This window comes from Daktulosphaira vitifoliae, unplaced genomic scaffold (assembly GCF_025091365.1).
Source record: "Daktulosphaira vitifoliae isolate Bord-2020 unplaced genomic scaffold, ASM2509136v1 Scaffold_4, whole genome shotgun sequence".
NCBI lineage: Eukaryota > Metazoa > Arthropoda > Insecta > Hemiptera > Phylloxeridae > Daktulosphaira > Daktulosphaira vitifoliae.
The window spans coordinates 23,307,171-23,327,775 of NW_026099575.1; the positions used below are offsets into that span (position 1 = coordinate 23,307,171).

Below are 20,605 nucleotides of genomic sequence, written 5' to 3' on the forward strand. Positions count from 1 at the left end.
TAAAGAGCGATTTCGTAGTACTTTTGATTACTACAATTATTAATCTTACAAATTCTGAAAAAACATTAATATCTAAAACTAGCTACCCAATAAGTATAGAACTGCAATACAATTAGTCCAATAAAATTATTATTTATTAAATTAATTTAGACTTCAATTTAAACTAAAAAAATTGTGACCCTTAGCTTTGTCTAAATATTTGCGCGATATCCTTTAAAACAAAGATATTATGCTCTAAGACTAACTACCCAGTGAGAAAAGTTCACAGTATATGTTTAACATTAAATGAATATTTAAAGTTTTTATTAGGTTGAAATAAAATAATTTTTTTTTAAAAACAAAATACTATTTATACGTTCAACAAAAACATTCTACGAGAAATGATGTGTCCATTAAGAGTATTCATCTACAGGTAATGACGCGACAGAAATAGATAATAATTATTCAAGACGCCAGTCCGACATTTCTTATTCGAATATCTAAAATAGTTTTTGGTAATTTATTCTCCACAAATTTTAGGGCTATTAAAATAAATAGTAGAGTGGTTTAAACTGGTCAATATTTATATAATGTTTTATGTTTTAATTATTGTTGATCAAAAAATAAAATAATCCTTACGTCTTATTGATGAACTAAATTTTATTTTAAAAAGGCAATATATCATTATCATAAAAATAATATTTTTATTGATTACAAAAACCCACTTAACCTTTACGATATAAGTTACATCAAAAATGTTGAATTATCGCAAAGTTATATCATATAATTTTGCATGAAGGACCAAAAAAGGATCATTAAACAAACCCAGTTAAACCGCTGTTCTAATATTTATATTATAATAGTTTCAAAAATGTACGTATTTAGAAAAACGATATAATCTATCTTAATAAAGTTATCTTAATATAAATGAAACGTAACCTCGGAGCTTAAAAATAGCCGATTTGATAATGTTTTACAATAATTTTTATATTTAAAATTATTATTTATACAAATAAATATAAAACTTAAAAATTACGTGGTAGTACGATGTAAAATAAATTTTTGTTTTTTAATTTAAGACATTTGAGAAAAAAAATTTGAGAAATGAATAGCATAGTAAACTATGCTTTTTCTTAGTTTTATAACGGAAATTTAAAAAAATTTCAGGCCATATAATGACATAATATAATTTAGCACCATAAATTATCTTATTATATTAGAAGTTTGTAAGACCAATGATAAAATTAATTTATTATTTTCTACTTTACGAGAGATACAAATCCTAAGGTTTCCCACGATTAATAGAAATGTTAGCAATTTATTACTTATCCATATTTTTCTTTCTACACTGAGTAATATATAGTTTATTCTACTTGTTAAGGCATATCATCAGACCCGAATAAAAAGAGGGCCATGACGGCTAGATTTCAGATTTTTTTTTTATTGAACATAACAACCTATTAAATAAAACTTCATTAATAGTTTTTATATCGGACCTCGAAATATTACTTCCAAGTTTGTAAACGAAATTAAATATTGTTTACCAATTATATCAAAACAAAATAAATATGTTTATAAATGTTTAAGCTACCTAATAAATAAATGAAAAATTTAATTTGTATGCAGTTACTTAATAATTTTTTTGTTATATTGTTCTAAGTTAGCCAAAAATAACAAAAATAGTTTTTATATGACATTAGCTGTAATAACAAGTGATGGATATTTTGACTTTCTAAATTTTTTCCAATTTAAACTTAAGAAATAAAATTAAATAACTTAATTAATTTTAATAAAGAAAATAAAACTCTTAGTGATATTTAACAGTGTTTAATAATAAATAAATATACTTTACATTGTAGAAACGTAACACAATAATATTGTTTATAAAGGTATACATTTTGGCAGCTTAAGAAACAAGGTAAGTAAAAACTTTAGTACTATAAAATGTTAGTACCGCCATATTAACTGACTATGACATTTAATACACAATTTCAATAATAAAGTTAGCTATAATGTTAGTGCATTTGTGGCTTAAGTGCTGATATATACTCGTATAATAGAGCTAAAATAGATGAAATACTTTAAATTGATAAAACTTTATTAATTTTTTTAAAAAAATGTTTGATATGAAACCATAGTATAATAAAGATATATTATATCTTTATATTAAGATACATATATATTTAAGTTAATCAAATTTATTAAATGAGCAATAAGATCAATGCATACATATGAACTGCTAAACTTAAATAGAACTTAAACTTCGTTTAAACTATGTTTAGAACATTTTTTTAATTTTAGAAACATAATAACTGATGATAATTATGCCAATTTTTTACAAGGGACACTTTCATGTAATAAAAAAATTTTCTCTTTGAATTAAGAAATATCCTTAAAATTGTATTTTAAGAGATTTCTTGGTTCATTTCTACATTTAATTCTATATAGTATGCAAACTAAAAAAAAAAATTATCCAAAATATTGACATAAACATTACTTAGAATTTGTCACATTTAGTAACATAAGAATTTCATTTCATTATCAATTTAATATTATAATATAAAAGAATAAATATACATATTTTATTGATATATGATACAAAATAAATGGCCAAAATAATTTTAAAAATTAAACAAAATTTTAGCAGTAGTAAAATTATCACAGTATTTTATTAAAACCAATATAAAATAATCAAACATTTAAATGCAAGGAATATATAAAAATAATTGTTTAATATTGCAGTTTTAAAGAATGTAAAAAGCAGTACTTAATTTTATTGAATTACTTTGTAAAAAATAATTTTAAAATGTCATACTAATAATAATTACACAGGTACATAGATACAAAGACAGAGGTAAAATTAATATGATTATAACAAATAAACCAAATGGTGAAAAATTATACAATTTTACCAAATATAATAATACTTTTTTTGTTTGAAAAATACTCATCCAATGATACATTATTAATTATATACACTTATAAGCATGTATGAATACAAAATATTTGGTTGTACAAACTGATTTGATACATTGCATTATTACTAATACTATAATTACAAATAAATTTTATTATTTTAGCAAATAAAATAATATACACAGTTTAAAAATTTTATTTGAACAAAAAAAAATTATTATAATTTATTAATATATTTTTTGTTAAATATTTAATACAATATTAAAATAATTAAGTTTTTCCATATAGCTATATGTATTAATACCATGTTTAAAAATAATTGTTATTAATAACACTGTTTTAAGTTAAATTAAAGGTAATAATGGGAAAACTTTTATTATAAATAAAGTTATTATGACAATTTTGAATAAGACATTTTTAATTGTTTAATACACTCGTGATCTATAATATAATAGACTTATAATAATCTTTTGATATTACATATTTTCATTTTTTTTTTTTTAATAAATTAATATTAATAATCTCACTTAAAGGTAATTCCCTATAACATTAATTTAAACAAAAATTTTGGTTATAGCAATATAAAATTTGTTAATACAATCCTACTGTATTAAATAATCTTTAGAAAGAAGTTTGTATTATGAATGAAAACATTGTAAAATATTAAAATAAAATGAATAATTAAAACCGTCAACTTGTAAGCATATTTTAGATAGTATAACTAAATACTAGTTCTAAATTATTAGTAATACTTTTAAAATACTGTATTATACTTCAGTTACCTCTTACAAACATAATGTTTTTAATACTTGATAAAAAGTTCTACTACTTTAGTAATAAAAAATATTTTTTTGAACCTGTTATGCAATTGTATGATAAAATTTAATAAAACAGAGGAAAAAAATTGTTTACAACTTTAATTCCCACAAAATAATGTATGCATTATTTTCTATAGTTGAGCAACAAGGTTGCTGATAATTGACATATCCACGACCACATGACACCGTAACTAAAGTAAAATCTTTTTTGGATACATCCGTTGCTCTTGAATGTTGTGAAATTCCTGATGTATCATCATTTGATCTTAAAGACCATCGGCTTGAATTTAGTGTATCATCATTCTTATCATAATCTTTAACACACATCAGTCTACCATAAAGATCATATACATCACTGGCTAAAGTTTTTGATGGTGGTCTTTTTAAAACGGTTGGTGGATTTTGTAATGGTACTAGAATTGATATAGGACCCGTATGGCCATGATATGATACATTGACTTTTCCACTAATGATTGGCACTCCTTCTAGTCGAGGCAACGGTACAGTTAAACTAATACCAGCATCTGTACCAACCCACAGTAAACCTTTGCAGGCCATAAGAGCAGTTACATTAACTGGAGACGTAGTTCCTTTCAGCCTTGTTACATTTGATGCAATGTTTATATCCTAAAAATTATAATATTTCATAAACAAATATTTTGACAACTAATGTGTTTCAAAATATAAGACTACAGTCTCTCATAAGTAATTCAATTGAAATACCTGTAAATGTTTGAATGTTTCTGTATGATATAAACAAACAGTAGTAGAATTCATTAATGATAGCCATAGTCCAACTCCTGAATGAGCTAATAGATTAACATTTTTTCCATGGTGAATAGTAAAGTTTTTCTAAAAACAAAAAAAATTGTATAAATCAATACTTTATTTGTAGAAACTTATTGAAGTTAATGTATATTACGTAAATATAATCATAAAAAGGGATAAATTGAAACATTTTACACTGTAAAAAAAAGTTAAAAAATTCATTTGATTTTTCTATTTTTACAAAAATGAACATTTAAAAATTGTACTAAAGAAAATAAAATCTGTCTAGTAATTTTTATACTTTTAATCAAACTTTAAAGTAAACAAACACAAATTATTCAGTAAATCAAATATTGATCTAATTACAGAACATGCTGAACTACGCTGTAATTAACCTTCACTTTTAAATTTTCAAATAAGTGAGGAGCACCTAAAAATGAATGCTACTTAACAACCATTTAAAAAATATATCAGTTAACCAAAGATCTTTGGCAATAATGGAATGGATATGAAAGTAGTCACCTGATGAATATATCTAAACTGAGCAAAAAATTTTTTATTTACCTGAAGTTCTCCAGTTATTGCACTCATAACAAATACTTGTTTTCCACATGCTACATACAACGATAAATTAATTGGTAAAATACATGTTATAGGATCATTAGAACCTAAAATAACCACTTCAGGTTCTTTTGATTGATTTCCCCTTCTATACAGCAGTAATGAACCATTTGATAATGCAACAAAAACAGTATCACAGTGATGTTTTATGGCAGTAACTCGAAGACTTTCATCTTCTCCGGGTAATAAAATACTTGCTTCTTCAGACATATCAGCTGTATTAAAAATTAATATACTACAAAAAATATAAATAAACAAAAATTAGTACTCAAATGTAAAAAAATTGTATAAAATACTAAGTTACCTTTTATGATTAGTTCCCATCCAAACAGTATCAGAAGCTCTAACATATTCTATAGCACTAACTATAGTTTGGGGTAAGTCTAATGTTGTGATTTGTTTCAGAATACAAGTATTATTCACAGACATTATTGCTATATGTGTATTTATTGGTATACTAGTTGTACAAACCCATAAATACGAAAACTTTCCACAACCCGAAGAATAATAGCAGCCACATGTAACCTGTTAATAATCGTTAAGTTTTTTATATTGAATCATTAAAATATTTTAAATAGTTACAAATCTATAACTTTAATTTACATATTGATTTACGAGAAGAAATTAATATACATATTTTAGAAATTCTAATGTAAATTTTATATTATAATTTAGCACAAAAATATCAAGGATCATTTAACATTTACCTCAGATTCTTTACTAGAGGATGATATTGGATGTGCCCCTACAAATAAGGGCATTTTTGCCATAGGACGCATTAACTCTTGGTCAGGAACCTCCCAAGCTGGTGAATTGTTAGGATCAAGAGCCAAACGTGCTAACCGCAATTCTAGATAAAAATCAGAAATTAAAATAGTAAGAAAAAAATTACATAGAAAAACATACACATTTTTCTACTTACCAGTTATCCATGCTTTACGCATATCTGGATTTTCCATTTGAAAAGTATATCCTTGTCGGTTTACAAACAATTGAAGACAGCATGAATCCATCCATGCAACTTGATCTCCTTTATATTGAACTTCACATTGAATTGCATTCAAAATTCCTTTTAAATGTTCTGGGGCTAAATCCTTAAACAGAAATGAAAAAAATTAGGTTTCCAAAGTATTGTCAATAATTAAACTTAATATGTTAACTCTTTATTCAGATATATACATATTATATATTTAGAAGCCCAGGATATTAAGAAAAGTAGTTTTAATTTATATCAAGAGAAAAAAATTATTTATAAGCTATACAACTTCAATCTTGATTAATATAGTTAAAAAAAATGTTAAGTCAGGCTACTTCAATATGTGTTCATTTTTCCAATATTTTCAAATATTATTAGTAAAAGAATTGTTAATTATTTTTAATTTGAAGGTAACTCAAATTTTTAACTGGATATAATTTAAGACATTTGATAAATATTTAATGTTATAAAAAAAAATTAATAAAACAAACATTATTTTAAATAATTTATTTACTTATTTGATTATAATCAATAATATTAATATAAAAAAATTATCTTACTAAATAGGTGCCTTTTAATGTTGAAGCTAACTCAACAATACGACTTATTACTTGGTAATCATTCATCAGGTGATTCATTTCATTGCACAAATTATCTGTTGTTATATTATTTTGTGATACTGTACTTCCAATTGTATGTGATGATGCACTTGTCAAAGATAATGTATCAATAACCTATAATTGATATTTGGTTAAAAATAAATAAAATAATATTTTAACAACAAAATTAAAATCCAAATATTCTTATGTACAAACATAGATAATTTTATTTACTTGAATTTCAGAGATAGGGTAACTCCATTTTAATGTCAATCTCTTTTGTGATGAGTTATTTGAATCATCTTTATTATTAACTGAAACACATACTAATAGGTCGTTTAGTAATAATAAACGTCGGGATTTGCATTTTCCAATCACTTCTCCATGATTTAATTCCTATAATAATTAAAAATTAAAAACTTGTTATTTTTTTATTGTTATAAAATATTTTTTTACAGAGTGGAACAAATCTAACTAACAAACCCTTATAACTTTTGATACACTAAAGATTTTAGTAAAATTTTTTTTTAATAAATTCTACATTGTTAACTATGTTAAAGTTATATTATTTTTATCATATATTAATAATAAAAAAAATAAAAAATATTTTTTTATAACTTATATTATTTTTATTTTGTTTAATTTTTTCTTTTTTTTTTTTAGCTTCGAGGCCAATTTGAGAAGGCATTAATTTTACTGTTTTATTTTTTATTCTGTCGCCACTTTTTCTCAGCTCTCACCAGATCGATTTATTTCAACGATACACCAAAATATCACAAATTGTGTCTAGTTGTAGACATTGCATTTAAAAATTGAAAAAATCTCCCTCATTCCCTATAATGGAGGAAATCACCAAAAATATTACAACTTTCAAAATCGGTAAATGTTGACATTTTTTTCTTAAAACTGCCATAACTTTTTTAAAAATGAATGTACCAAAATAATTTTTTTTGTAATAGCATTCTTAGGTATTTCCCTTTTATTTGATATAATTTTTTTGAAATTCTAACTAGTTATCTACCTACAGAGGGGATTCAAAAAAGCAACTTTTTGAACTTAAGTTTTGAAAATTTTCCAGAAATCATTTAAATATATATTAAATTAGAGCTTATATTACATACTATAAATTGAAAAATATTAATTTGTCTCGACAACTTATCTTCTGTGCAAATGACAGATGAAATTGAACAAAAAATAGGAGTTAATTTTGCTTTTGGAATAATCCACTAATTTCTAAAAATTAAACACTATCTAAAAATTTGCATCGAAACGTTTCATATGAATTTATTCACTGTCACATATCATCTATACTTGAACTAACTATGGTACATCCATACTGTGCCCCAACCCCACTGTGCTACAGTTTTTTTTTTTTACAAAATTGATTAATGGCTTAATGAAAATTTTAAAATAAATACTTATTGAACTACAAGCCATTTAATACATAGAATGAGTTTGAAAAACTTAAAAATTAAAAAAATATTTTTTATTTTATTTTTTTACTATAAAAAACAAATAATAAAAATAACTTTAATTTAGCCTAAGATATATAAATAAATTATTTAACAATAAATTTCAGTGAAAAATTATGAGATTTGTCAGTTAAATAACAGATAACTTACAATTTGAGTAACATCATCTTGTCTCAACAAACATCTATTACTATCTGCTATGGGCCGTACAGCTAATTTACTTGAAACAGATTTTAACATTTCTTTGAAAGCTTGTGCTTGTTCACTCTCACGTTTCCTTTCATTAAGCATTTCTGCTAATGATTCTAGTTGAGTCAAAGCTAGTTGTAAAGACATCCTATCAGGATGACCATATGCTGTATTATGCAATAAATCCTAAAAGTACATACTATTAATATAATTTTTCAAATAAGTTATAAAGGGTTAGAATAAGAACACTTACCTGGAGAAATAGAATAAATTGTGGAAATCTTTGTACAGGTTTTACCATTAAACTATAGAATGAAAGACGATCATGAGAAGCTTCTTGGCGATTCTAAAAAATGAACAAATGTTGAATTAACACTACTCTTGAGATGAATTAATAAAAAAAACTAAACTAACTTTAAAAAATTCTGCAAGAGCAGCTTTTCTTTTAGTTTCTGTTTTTGCTAATTCCATAGCATTTAAAAAATTATTAATAAATCCGCTATAAATATCTAACACAATAGCTTTACTAAATGATCCAACAAAAACATCGCCTATTCTATGATCTCGATCCCAATTTGCAACAGCTTCAGCTAAAGCTATTCTAAATAATGTATGACATTGAAGTATTTCTGGAACCCGATGAAATAATATTGAAATCTTTGATTGGCTCAATATTGAAGGCATACTTTGCTCCAAAGGTTTTTTGTAATCCTAAAAAACAACAAAGTGTAAACAAAAAATATTAAAATATAATGTTATTTTTTAAACTTTAATTAAAATGTTAATAAATATACAAATACAATTTAAAAAAAACATTAATTAAAGTTGAAACTTTATCAACTTTTTTTGAAGACCTTTATATAAATCAACATCATTATTATTTTACTATGTATGTATTAGAATACAAACTTCAAATTTATATTCTATTTATTCTACTTCAATCCTATTTATCTCTCACCCTTAACCTTTAAGCTATTTTCCTTTAATTAACCATTGACTTATTTAAGACTCTTATCTTTCAAAACTATATAATCCGTAAACAATATGCTTCATCAATTAATGACTGTCGACCATAGCCTAATGGCAGGTATAATATATTTATAAGAGCCTCTAATATTTAGGGGCTCTCACAAGAAAAAATTCTAAATATGGGCCTACTTAATGGACACTCTTATGAACACAATTGTTTTATACTTAATTTATAATTATTTATATTTAAAAAAATATTACTACGTATGACTAACATTAACAAGCCTGTGTAGAGTAGCCAAATATGAATTTTCACTTCTAACAATATCATCAACAATGTATCTTCGTCTAAGTTCTTGTTCTGTTATATCAGGAGGTGCTGGTGGAAGACTAGGAGGAATAAGTCTTCTAGAAAAACAGTCTTCTTCTACCTAAAAGTAATAAAAATGATATTATAATTGTTTTATTACATTTTTAGACATTGTAAATATATATATCATATAAAAAAAAAATTAACTACACACTTAGCAATTATTATTATTATTACTGATCTATCTGTTTAATTTTATTACATTATAATTAATATATTTAGACCAGAAATTTTTCTTTTGAATAAAAGTTCATTGGCTGAATTTTTCTTAGAAATGCTAGTCTTATAATACTAGATATTATATAATTGTGTAAAATCTATCTTTAAATAATAACAAAATATTTATTTTTCTATAAAAATTAAATTAAAATAATTTACCTCTGGCAATAAAGGCATTTTGCTATTTGGCCGAACATCTAAGTCATATTGTGAACACCTTCTCAATGAAAACCATCTAGACAATAAACCTGGACTAGAAGGTGGATCTGGTGATGGAGGATTTTTTGGCCATCTTAATGTTTTTGAACCAGTATTTCTAGTTTCATAACTTCTATATTAAATAATAATGTTTTTTATTTACACTCCAAATTGAAATTTGATGTACAAAAATTTACTTATTGCTTTCTTCTTCAGAGGAAAGTTCTGGATCTCGATCAGAGCTAGAGCTTTTTTGTGATGGAGTGTGACGTTCATTAAGAATTTGAGGAGTAACTTCTTCCCATGAGTTTTGTCGCCATCGAACAGATTCATCTGAAATTTATAATAAAGATTTAATATAATATACTAGCCAATATAGTGAAGACTATGTCATCATACTAGGTTATGTTAAAATATTACACTAAGTTAAAAAAAATGACAGACAGAGAAATGGAGGACAAAAACAATAATGATGACAATACCAGACATTTTAAAAAACAAGATGAATAACATAAAGGACCATGGCTTGAAAACGATAAAACGTATACTCTCCATAAAAACTTATTTTAAAGATTTTTACACCACCAAACTGATTTCTCCTTTAACATTATTTTTAGTATAATACTTAAATATATTTCCATTATCTTTTTAATATATATATAGCAGAAAATTTAAATTTAAGTTTAAATCAAATAAATAACTTATTATATACTTAAAATTTATTTTTCATAATTCATTTAATTAAAAAAATAAATAAATTTAAGTTTTAAATATAAAAATATATATAATAATAAAATTATTGAAGTTTGGGTTCTGAACTATTATGAGTCAGTTTTTATAAAATTTGATTTTTTGTATAATTTAGATTACCAGAAAGAAATCATAAATTAAGTTTTGTGAATACCAAGTAATTTTCATAATAATGGAAAAAATTAAACTTTTTCTAGAGTAAGGTTAATAGAATGAAAGTTTTTTAAAATTCTTACATTAATATATTTTTTTTAATTTTACAATAATATTTTATATAATTTTTATATACGTTTCATTAAATAATTTTTAATCCAACATTTTTAATTAATATGAAAACATCTTCTTATGTGCCATCTAGACATTTCCTTTGCTATTTTTCAAGTGTTACCTTTTTTAAGACTTCAACTTTACTCACAAGGTGTTTATCATAACTTCCTACAAAAAATTCCAAATATACCTTCTGTGTTGACTGATAGTTTTATTATTTTAATCTATACCTATTCTACAACTTAAATAATTAATCAATAATGATCATTATAATACAGCATATACTACCAGTTTTGTTTTATAATAGAATTTATTGAGAGTTATTGGTTGTTTAGTTGATTTTGGCAGTCATAATGATCAAAAAGGGATTTTTGTGTTAAAATTACTATAAAACTGATAGTGTGTTAACCATAGATGATAACAGTTAATAAAATAACAAAATATAATATCATTAAAATATCATCTTTATGATTTTTTAATTCAGTTAAGTAAACAATTTTTGGAACGATTTTGTAATGAGATCTTGTAAGGATAAGACTTGTAACATAATGAAGACTTTATTATAAGATGTTCAAATTGTGGTGAATTTTTTTTTTTTTTTTACAAATTAAATTGGAGCACCGTAATGCTTTTTCATATCATTTATATAAATTTTTGAAAAGCTAATTAACTTCTATATAAATAATTTATATAGAAGTTAATTACAATTATTGTAATTAACCCGCAAAAAAAAGGAAAACTTCTTAGATTTGAGATTGCTTTTTAAAACTAAAAATATCACCATCAAATAAAGAGAAATTAAAATGATGAAGTATACTTATTTATTACGGTCAAAGACAAAGTATTGACTTTACTTGTTTATTCATTAAATTTTGACACAAACAATGTCAAAACAACAAACGTTCACTAACACTCCAACCCAACCGAATACCCCTAAAAAATTACATACTCCTGCTAAGAAGGCCAAATCTGCCATTCGTCGGAAGGAGTACGAAAAATAGAAAATAAAAGTTGCAAAAGCAAGGAGAAAGGTGGTAGTCAACAACGACTGGAAAAGCCAACAAAGACACCTGCAGTTAGAGAGATAGATGATGATGCAGTTCTTAATGCAGCACCACTTGTCATGCTAGATTTCAAAATACAGGACCTGATTCCTTCTCTCCCCAATCGTTTTCCACATCCCTATTTAACAATAACATTTCCATATAATTATTCAACTTTTTTTCCCTTTCTCTTATCCTTCTCTTTTTTGTAACTAATATACAAAATTACAACATCTAACCCCCCTGAAGACACCACTAAAAATGCAACAACATTAAAGTTCTTTAGCTTAAATATACCCATAGAGCGAACAAACATTTGAGATTAAGATATGAGCTTTAAGTTCGATAAACTTTAATTGTTGATTGCTGCAGTTTGATTGCATACGCGAGTATGATGCAGTACCATATATTTTGCAATACGTTTAATACACGGTCACCTTGTTTCCTAGATCAGTCACCTTAGTACATTGAGAGCCAAGTCTGGTTAGAGTACCCCCGCTACCTAGCTAGGGTGCAAAGTCTATCTACTGAAGTGCGGTTAACTACCGAGCGCTAATGGTGAATACTCTCTCTGGTTTCTGATGTCTTATGTGCCTTTACGCGTTCCTATATGCAATCTTATATTTTCTCTTAACTGAAAATTAACTTGTTCTTTTACTTTTAATATACTCGATAATTAGATTATAAACTAATGGAACATTTATAGTGTTACGGTATTACTATTATTATTTTTTTTTTATTGTAATAATTAAATATACTATAGAACTGGTCAATGCCTTAAAATAAGTGTTAAACTTTATTTTACTCTCGATTAATAGACATTAGGATCTATTGATGTAAATCTTTATTGCTAATTTTACTTATATATGTTTAACATCTTTGCTGTGACACTTACATTTTTTTTTTTTTAGATTTCGAAAAATAATAATACTTAAGTTAATTACCTGGAAGTGAGGTTTTACTTGGACTTGGTGATATAAGCGTAGGCATCTTATTCCAAAACCGTTTTGTGCTGAAGTGAGATTTACGAGGCCTACTTAAACTGTTTGTTCCACAACTACTGGCATCACAAGCAACGCCACTATCAACACTTAAATTTACTGGTGAACCATCTCTTGATACACCCAAATTTAAGCCAGAAGAACCATTGTTATTTAAACATGCACCATTATCAGGCATTATCATTGCTTCCATTGATAAATTTAACTCACCAAGAACCTAAAATACAACGATTTACAACATTGTATTCTTGAAGTAATATCTAATTTACAATTAATTATGAAATTCAAAAATAAAACCATAAGTTTCTAACTGCAGTTAAATTTTATCATACATACATACAATATAAATTTTACTTGAAAATGTCAAGATTGACATCCAAAATAATATTTTAGAAGCATAACTCTAGTTTTTTTAAGATTCTAGTTTGTGTTCTTATCATAAAGTAAGTAAAAAAAAATACCTGTAAATGTTTAGAATGTACATATCTAACTTCTGCATCAAGTTTAGATGTTTCAATTTCTTCATAAATGTTTTCTTCGCGGCCATATCGGTTGATATAACTATGTTTAGAACATGAATGGGGCTTTGCTGATCCATGTGGACCATGCTCATAATATGCATAAGCGTAATCTGTATTACTTGTGGTAGGTCCATTAAATCTAGGACAGGTCCGCCGCCCATCAACATACTGTTGTTTATCTCTCGATGCCATTTTAGATATTTAACTATAAACAATAGAAGTCATTAATAATAATTTATTAATATTACCAAAAATACTTTGTTAAAACACTTTTAAAAATCCTAACCCAACTATTAATTAGGATTATATTTCTCTATTTGACAATTTTCTAAAAAATAAGTGATTCCTATACTATGAACCTATTTATAATAAGTATTAAATAATATAGTTGGTATAATACCTTAATAATATCAATAGTCAGAAAGTGATGAGTCTAACAATTTAAATAGTATAATTAACAGTAATTTTATCAGTTACAATATTAATATATTTACAATTCATTACTAAGATTTAAAAAGTCCTATTTTTTAATAATATTATTATAACACAGTACTTGGAGAATTTTAACTTATTTCCATCGATATTTCATAATAAAAACAAAAAAATTCATTTAATAAAGATACAAAATTTAATAGTAAAGAATTCCATTTCTAATAAAAAATACTCAATAGCTCCAAAGAGCATTATCTGACTTCACATTACAAAAAATTATTACAGATTCAAAATTCACCATTTAAGCAATAAAATACAATATATTTTAATTATTATGATTTATACAAATTTTCAACACTTACATAAAACTGATCCATTTTAGGAAAAAGCAAAGGCTTAAAATACAAGCATAAATAAAGTTAAACACTGTAAATTAACTTATGCTCATTAATGTAAAACGTAATGATAAGAAATACATTTAAATTACTTATAAACCAAAACCTAACTATTTCACAGCGGAAACTAATAATTTTGACTAAATAAACTGCTTGGGTAAAAACATTAACTAATTAACTGATTTAGGAAAACGACTTGTATGATATAGTATTTATGTATAGAAACTACATACCAAGGTATTGGAGAACATAAAATAATAGTGTATGGAGTGTTTTAGTGTTGGAGATGATCAGATTATTTATTTGGTAACGTTTGACAAACATAGGTTGTGTTCAGAATTGGCTTATCACAATATAGTATACAACTTCAATTAAACAGGGTCTTCAATTCCAAAAGAAAAATGATGCTTTTATTTGGTGCCCAATCAGCATATGTTTATAGTTAATTGTATATGTGGTGCTGTCTAGCTTTCAAATTTAAAATTCAACATACTTATTCACTGTGAAACAGTAGTTTTAACAAACAATTTCATCTAAAAATTTTAACTTCAATATATTTATACAATGCATTCAAATAAAAATTTAAAAAATCGAAAAAAAATATCAATATCTTAACTGGAATATTATTCGATTTTACTAGGTGGCAGCACAATTGTAAAACATTGGTAATTTGACAGGCAAGAGCATCACTTTTTTACATAGATAATTTAAGGACTAGTATCATGGATTTAATCTTATCTTGATTAAGACTTATGTATACCGAAATAATAAATAATTTTATTACGATCTTTTATCATTCTTTTTAGAGGTATCATTCTTTTTAGATAAACACAGTTGTGTTTCACAGTCTTATGTATAATATTTTTAATATATAGTTTTATTAATTATTAAAATTTTTTTTTTAAATCATAGAAGATTCTGAAAGAATAATATATAACAACCACTATGGAAAACCCAAGCCCTGTCGCCTATAGACCTCAGCAACAAAAGCCATCGCCAGAATCATTGGTAAAATGTTTATATCTGAAATTATGAGTGAATTTATTTTAATATAATATACATCAAATTCTTTGAATATTTTAATAGTTTTATCAATTTTCACCGGACGAGAAAAGAGTAATGAAGGAGTGCAATCGTGAAAGTTTTTTCCAGAGAAGTTTACCTTTGAGCGCCATACTAGGAGTTGGCTCATACATGGCAGTAAATAAGGGTAATTATTTTTTATTAATTTTTATTTATAATATACCAAATAATAACTTAATATAAAACAATTTTCTTGGTTATAATAATGTTCACAGAGCCTTAATGTATCTAAAAAATGCTCCCCTAGAAAAAATGTCTGAATTCAAGATTGTCTAAAATTACCTATTTTTAATGCATTTCATTCTCACAAACTAAAATAAACAATTTATGTAAATGAAATTATTTAATAATAGTTCAATTTAATCGTACTGTATATGTTATAATAATAGTCAAATTATGATATTTAAATTTACATTTAGCTTGATAATAATTTATTTTAAGGTTATTTCAAAGCCAGTCCAAAATGGGGCCCATGGCCTAAAGTAATTGTTGGTGGATTAGTTGGATATATTGTTGGAAAATATTCTTATCAAAATAAATGTGCTGAAAAATTGATGCAACTTCCAGACAGTGAAGTTGGTAGATTGTTAAGAGAGCGCAGAGGTCAAATTAGAGGAGATTATAATGAAGGGTAAATTTGTACCTACTCTATACTTAATTAAAAATATATTTAGATTAAATTATTTCTTTATAAATCTTAAAGAAATGGAGGATCGCCTAATATGATTCCTGGAAATACCTATTCATTAACAGAATATAATCAAAATATAGATACAGATTTTCAAAAGCCTATGAATACTTTAGATACAGATTACAGACCAGATTATGATAGTAATTAAAGATTTCAGTTTATATTACCATAAGTTTTTTAACCCTTTAGTTATATTGTAAACATAATTAACAACTGAAGAATAAAGTAATAAACAATACATACAATAAGAATAATTTCCCTAAAGATTTTTTTTTTAATTTTTTAAACATTTTGAAATGGCTATTTCATAATTTGAGTGTGTTAAAGCTTTTATGGAATAATATTTTATTTAAAATATTGACAGATATATCTATGTATTTAAATATATTATATTTTATAATTTCTTATTTAGAACATGGTTAGGTATCTTTAATAACTTTTTAATCAGAAAATTTTTGATATTACATTTTTTTGCCTTTCTGAAATTTAAAAATCGTCTTTTTAGCATTGTCTAACAAAATATTTTGATGGATTGATATCCAATTAAAGCTAAATACGTATTAAGTTACAACCATTTTAATATAGTGAATAAGTATGTAGTGCACGCTTACACAATACCCATCCACCTATGCTACATACTCAATTAATGTATTAAAATATTTGAACTCAATAAGTACTTATTCTTAAGTTGTTATCAAATTATCAAAAAGTTTTGGAGTTTACTCCTTAAGAATTAATTTTCATATTTGGCCTCCCTATGAAAATTTTATGAGGAGTAAAATTTATGCAAGCGTCAGGTTTTCTGTGCCCCCTTCGCAAAGTCCTGTACCCACCTCCACGTGGTGCAACCCAGGCAACGGATCCCACTCTGGGATCCGGCTAACGGGGGAGGCCACACTACGTTGTAAATCAGCTCTTGATTAATTTCGGGCTGATTCACAACGTGGTGGTGTGAGTTTTAAAGATGGCGTGGGCCGCCCTGAAGTAATACCTAACGGTAGTTCCAGGGCGGTCCACAACCAAGCCTATCGGAGAAAAAAAAAAAGGTTTTCTGTGCACCTTTTACTATAAAATCATGTATGTATATACTTGTATACAGTTGATGTGTACAGAATACGCTGCACAAGAGCTAACACATGTAAGTATACCTGTATAATATATAGAGTTTTATTTTATTTGTTTACATCTATCAATATTGGTATGTAATATTATTATTAAGGGATTATATCTATTTGTTGTTATGAAAATAAAAGCATTTTCAATCATTTTTTTCTCCAACTTATACAGGTTTAGTTTAATCGATTAAAAACACTTTTTTAGGAAATTTAATTAGGATGTAGAACAATTTTTTTCACTCGTTTTCAATGAAATCTGGCAGAACTATGGCCGTTGTACAAAAACACCTTTTTTTTACATTGACTTCCGGTGAGCTTAATAAGTTGGGAAATACTTATCTGAAATTGGAAATTTTAACAGATTTTGATAAACAAACTCAAAACGAACTTTGTGAATGAAGGAAACACCAATCCTTTAATTTCCTAAAAGTTGTTCATGTTTTTGTCCAAAAAATGGGTTTTTAAGCTATGAAAAATTCAGATATTCTTCCCCAAAAAATACTTAATCAAGTCTGAATTCATTTTACTTCTTTAAAATTTTACGAAGTAGCTATTGTAATTATGTAAAATCACGTGAAAGTTGCAAATCGATCAGATTATGGTGTTTGAAAAAACGTGCTCACCGTAATAGCAATTTTCAAAAAACAACATTTCCAGATAATCAAGTTCAAAGTTTTGGGTATAAGTTTAATGTAGCAATCCGCCACAATCGAAACGAGGATATCACTCTTTCAATCTCAAAACTACACTACACCGAACTAAAAGGCTTTTTGCAAGTTTTCTTGTTAAAACAAAAGAATTGCGTTGATATGTTGTATCTTAGCAACAGAAAAAAACAATTCTGGATGTTGTATCGAACATCAGAGACACGAGCTATAATCGACTATAACTTAGGTTTTTCATTACAGAAACTCATGAAATTTCAGGAATAAATTCTTCAGAGTATGCACGAAAAAATGAAAAAAAAATTTTTCGATCATAGTCTAAAAATGTAAAAATTATTTTTAAAAAAAAGTAATGACTAATATTTTCTGATTTGAAAGTTATTAAAGATATTAGAACATGGTAGGACACTCAGTATTCTATAAAAAGACTAGTTATTTATAGAAATAAAATAATTTATTTTTAATGAATAAAAAACACATTTTTTTATTTAGTTATTATAGAGGTTTTTTAGTTGTTGAATGCGATTTGAACGTAGATGATATGGGAGATTGTGTCAAATGGAAGTTTAGGATAAGGGTGACTGATCCCAAGTAGTTACGATTAAGGTGAGGAAGAAGAAGAAGAGTTGTTATAGAGGTGGGCAAGAATTGCTCACACACTCGGACCTATAGGTCCATTTTGTGCATATTTCTTTACTTACTAAAAATATATACATTTTTTTTGTGTTCAATAATTTAATTCAATTCTTAATTACATTTTTTTAGCTGTATCATTTGATAGATTGAATGAAATTCCTATTCCAAGCTCTAATGTTACAACTTCCTATGATGATCTTAGAGCACAAAATAGAAAAGAATATGAAAGATCATTTTCAAAATCAAATTATAAGTGAGCTAAATTAAAACTTATCTTAATTATTATGTTATGGCAATATTTATTTTTTTTTAATGTGAATTTAGCTTTAAACAATCATCATATTTTCTCCATTTAAACTTAACAAAATTAATTAATATTGTTTGTTGTATCAATATTAATATAATTCAAAAAACATTTTTTATATGTCTTAAACAATTCTTTACATTAATCTAGTTGAAGTTCATTATTCTTAAGAGAATTTCTTTAATAATAAAATGTTTAAGTGTAGATTTAAAAAAAAATAAAGTTTTAATTAGGTATTTAAACAAATTCCAAAGTCATAAATAGTTAAAAGGTGTCTTGTAAATTAAATTTAGTGATAATTCTCTGAGTAGGCAATACTTGAAAAATAATAACCCTTATTACTACCTGCCAATGTTTAACATGAATACCATAAATTTATTATTTAGTCACTATACAATACTAACTCTTATGAAAACATTTTAAAAATAATATAAACATACTTTTCATGAGCTATTAAGTTAATGTTTACTAGTAATACAAATATTCATAAAATAAAAATTGATAAATGTTCAACTTTCTGTAATGTAATTATATTTTATGACCTGTAATAAAGCAATTTTAAATCATTTATGAATTTAATTTTATATAAAAATGAGATTAAGAGCGTAGCTAAATGGTTGAAAAAACATCCCTTTAAATTTAAAAGTGTCTATAACTTTTTACCTTGTAATTTATGGATAACTATAATTATTTATGCATAATTTTCATAAACATTGTATACCTTAAATTTAAAAAATGTTCAATTCCAAGACTGATTTTAGTAAAATTTTATAAATCATAATACTTTATTTTTTATTAAAGAAATTTTGAAACTTATTATTTAATCACTTTTAAATAAAAAGCTATACTAACTAATATGTATTATTTTTTAGAGCATCACAACCAAATTCACAACCTATATGGGATAGTTCTCAAAGCAATCAAAGAAATTCATCCACGCCTGGAGAGTCTTTTAATCAGTATGGAGATATATTTACTCAAACCAAATAATTTGTTATATGATATATATATATATATATAGCTTTTGAATAGGACAAATTGTGTCCTGTGTATTTAAGTATAATGTGATTAAACTTCTAAGTTTTTAAGATATATTTATGTAATGCTAATATTTGTTGAATTCGCTCTTTAGTAGTTTTATAAATTATTACTTAATTTAATTAAAACTCAAATTAATAAATTAAAAAAATTGCTTATATATTTTATTCTTAATTATTGTATTTACTAAAGTATAATATTCATGAATTTAATACCTAGACATTGGGTAACTTTTGTCAAAGGCTTAAGATGCAGGTTTATTTTTAAATTTTATAGATGATACATTTTTGTTGAATCATAAGTTTCCCTACCCTATTAAAAAAATTTATATATAAATGATATTACAATGGGACAAGTATTAATTAACACAATTGTATTCTACAACCAAAGTGATAACGTTGGTTATACTATACATAGGGCTAATATTTAACAATTTTGACAATAATAGGAGGATTGTAATTAATAGTTTAGCAGAAAAACATTGGCTAAATGATTACAGTACTTTCTAATGAATTTTTTATGATAAAATAATTTAATAAGCCTTTAATATTTTTATTTAATAACCTACTT

The 20,605-nt window shown here is 25.0% G+C and overlaps 2 protein-coding genes and 1 long non-coding RNA gene across 3 annotated transcripts; 2 read left to right on the top strand and 1 right to left on the bottom strand.

The window, feature by feature from the left end:
- Window positions 1–1,771: 1,771 nt before the first annotated feature.
- Window positions 1,772–6,771, top strand: LOC126905269 (uncharacterized). Its single transcript, XR_007703926.1, has 2 exons — window positions 1,772–1,897; window positions 4,850–6,771. It is a non-coding gene; the product is annotated as an uncharacterized LOC126905269 (long non-coding RNA).
- LOC126905260 (rho guanine nucleotide exchange factor 10-like) lies at window positions 3,663–14,709 on the bottom strand. The gene is made up of 17 exons (XM_050684784.1): window positions 14,471–14,709; window positions 13,617–13,881; window positions 13,099–13,372; window positions 10,292–10,427; window positions 10,056–10,227; window positions 9,583–9,738; window positions 8,753–9,049; window positions 8,592–8,684; window positions 8,300–8,524; window positions 6,912–7,073; window positions 6,639–6,812; window positions 6,025–6,196; window positions 5,810–5,952; window positions 5,407–5,627; window positions 5,046–5,337; window positions 4,437–4,565; window positions 3,663–4,340 (listed from the first exon to the last, which is right to left on the bottom strand). Exons 2-17 carry the CDS (start codon window positions 13,866–13,868, stop codon window positions 3,804–3,806), a joined length of 3,435 nt encoding a protein of 1,144 aa, XP_050540741.1. The 5' UTR covers window positions 13,869–13,881; window positions 14,471–14,709; the 3' UTR covers window positions 3,663–3,803.
- A 583-nt stretch (window positions 14,710–15,292) lies between these two features.
- LOC126905265 (OCIA domain-containing protein 1) lies at window positions 15,293–20,148 on the top strand. The gene is made up of 7 exons (XM_050684795.1): window positions 15,293–15,311; window positions 15,416–15,511; window positions 15,590–15,713; window positions 16,028–16,217; window positions 16,290–16,417; window positions 18,823–18,946; window positions 19,870–20,148. The coding sequence occupies exons 2-7, from the start codon at window positions 15,449–15,451 to the stop codon at window positions 19,985–19,987; spliced, it is 747 nt and encodes a 248-aa protein (XP_050540752.1). The 5' UTR covers window positions 15,293–15,311; window positions 15,416–15,448; the 3' UTR covers window positions 19,988–20,148.
- Window positions 20,149–20,605: the final 457 nt, after the last annotated feature.

Excerpts from the sequence above, each read along its gene's own strand:
- LOC126905265 (XM_050684795.1), top strand. The coding sequence starts at position 15,449 with ATGGAAAACCCAAGCCCTGTCGCCTATAGACCTCAGCAACAAAAGCCA. Across the intron at positions 15,714-16,027 it reads ATACATGGCAGTAAATAAGG|GTTATTTCAAAGCCAGTCCA; the intron begins GTAATTATTTTT and ends ATTTATTTTAAG. Across the intron at positions 16,418-18,822 it reads TTACAGACCAGATTATGATA|CTGTATCATTTGATAGATTG; the intron begins GTAATTAAAGAT and ends ACATTTTTTTAG.
- LOC126905260 (XM_050684784.1), bottom strand. The coding sequence starts at position 13,868 with ATGGCATCGAGAGATAAACAACAGTATGTTGATGGGCGGCGGACCTGT. Across the intron at positions 5,953-6,024 it reads GCGTAAAGCATGGATAACTG|AATTGCGGTTAGCACGTTTG; the intron begins GTAAGTAGAAAA and ends ATTTTTATCTAG. Across the intron at positions 4,566-5,045 it reads CAATAACTGGAGAACTTCAG|AAAAACTTTACTATTCACCA; the intron begins GTAAATAAAAAA and ends TTTTGTTTTTAG.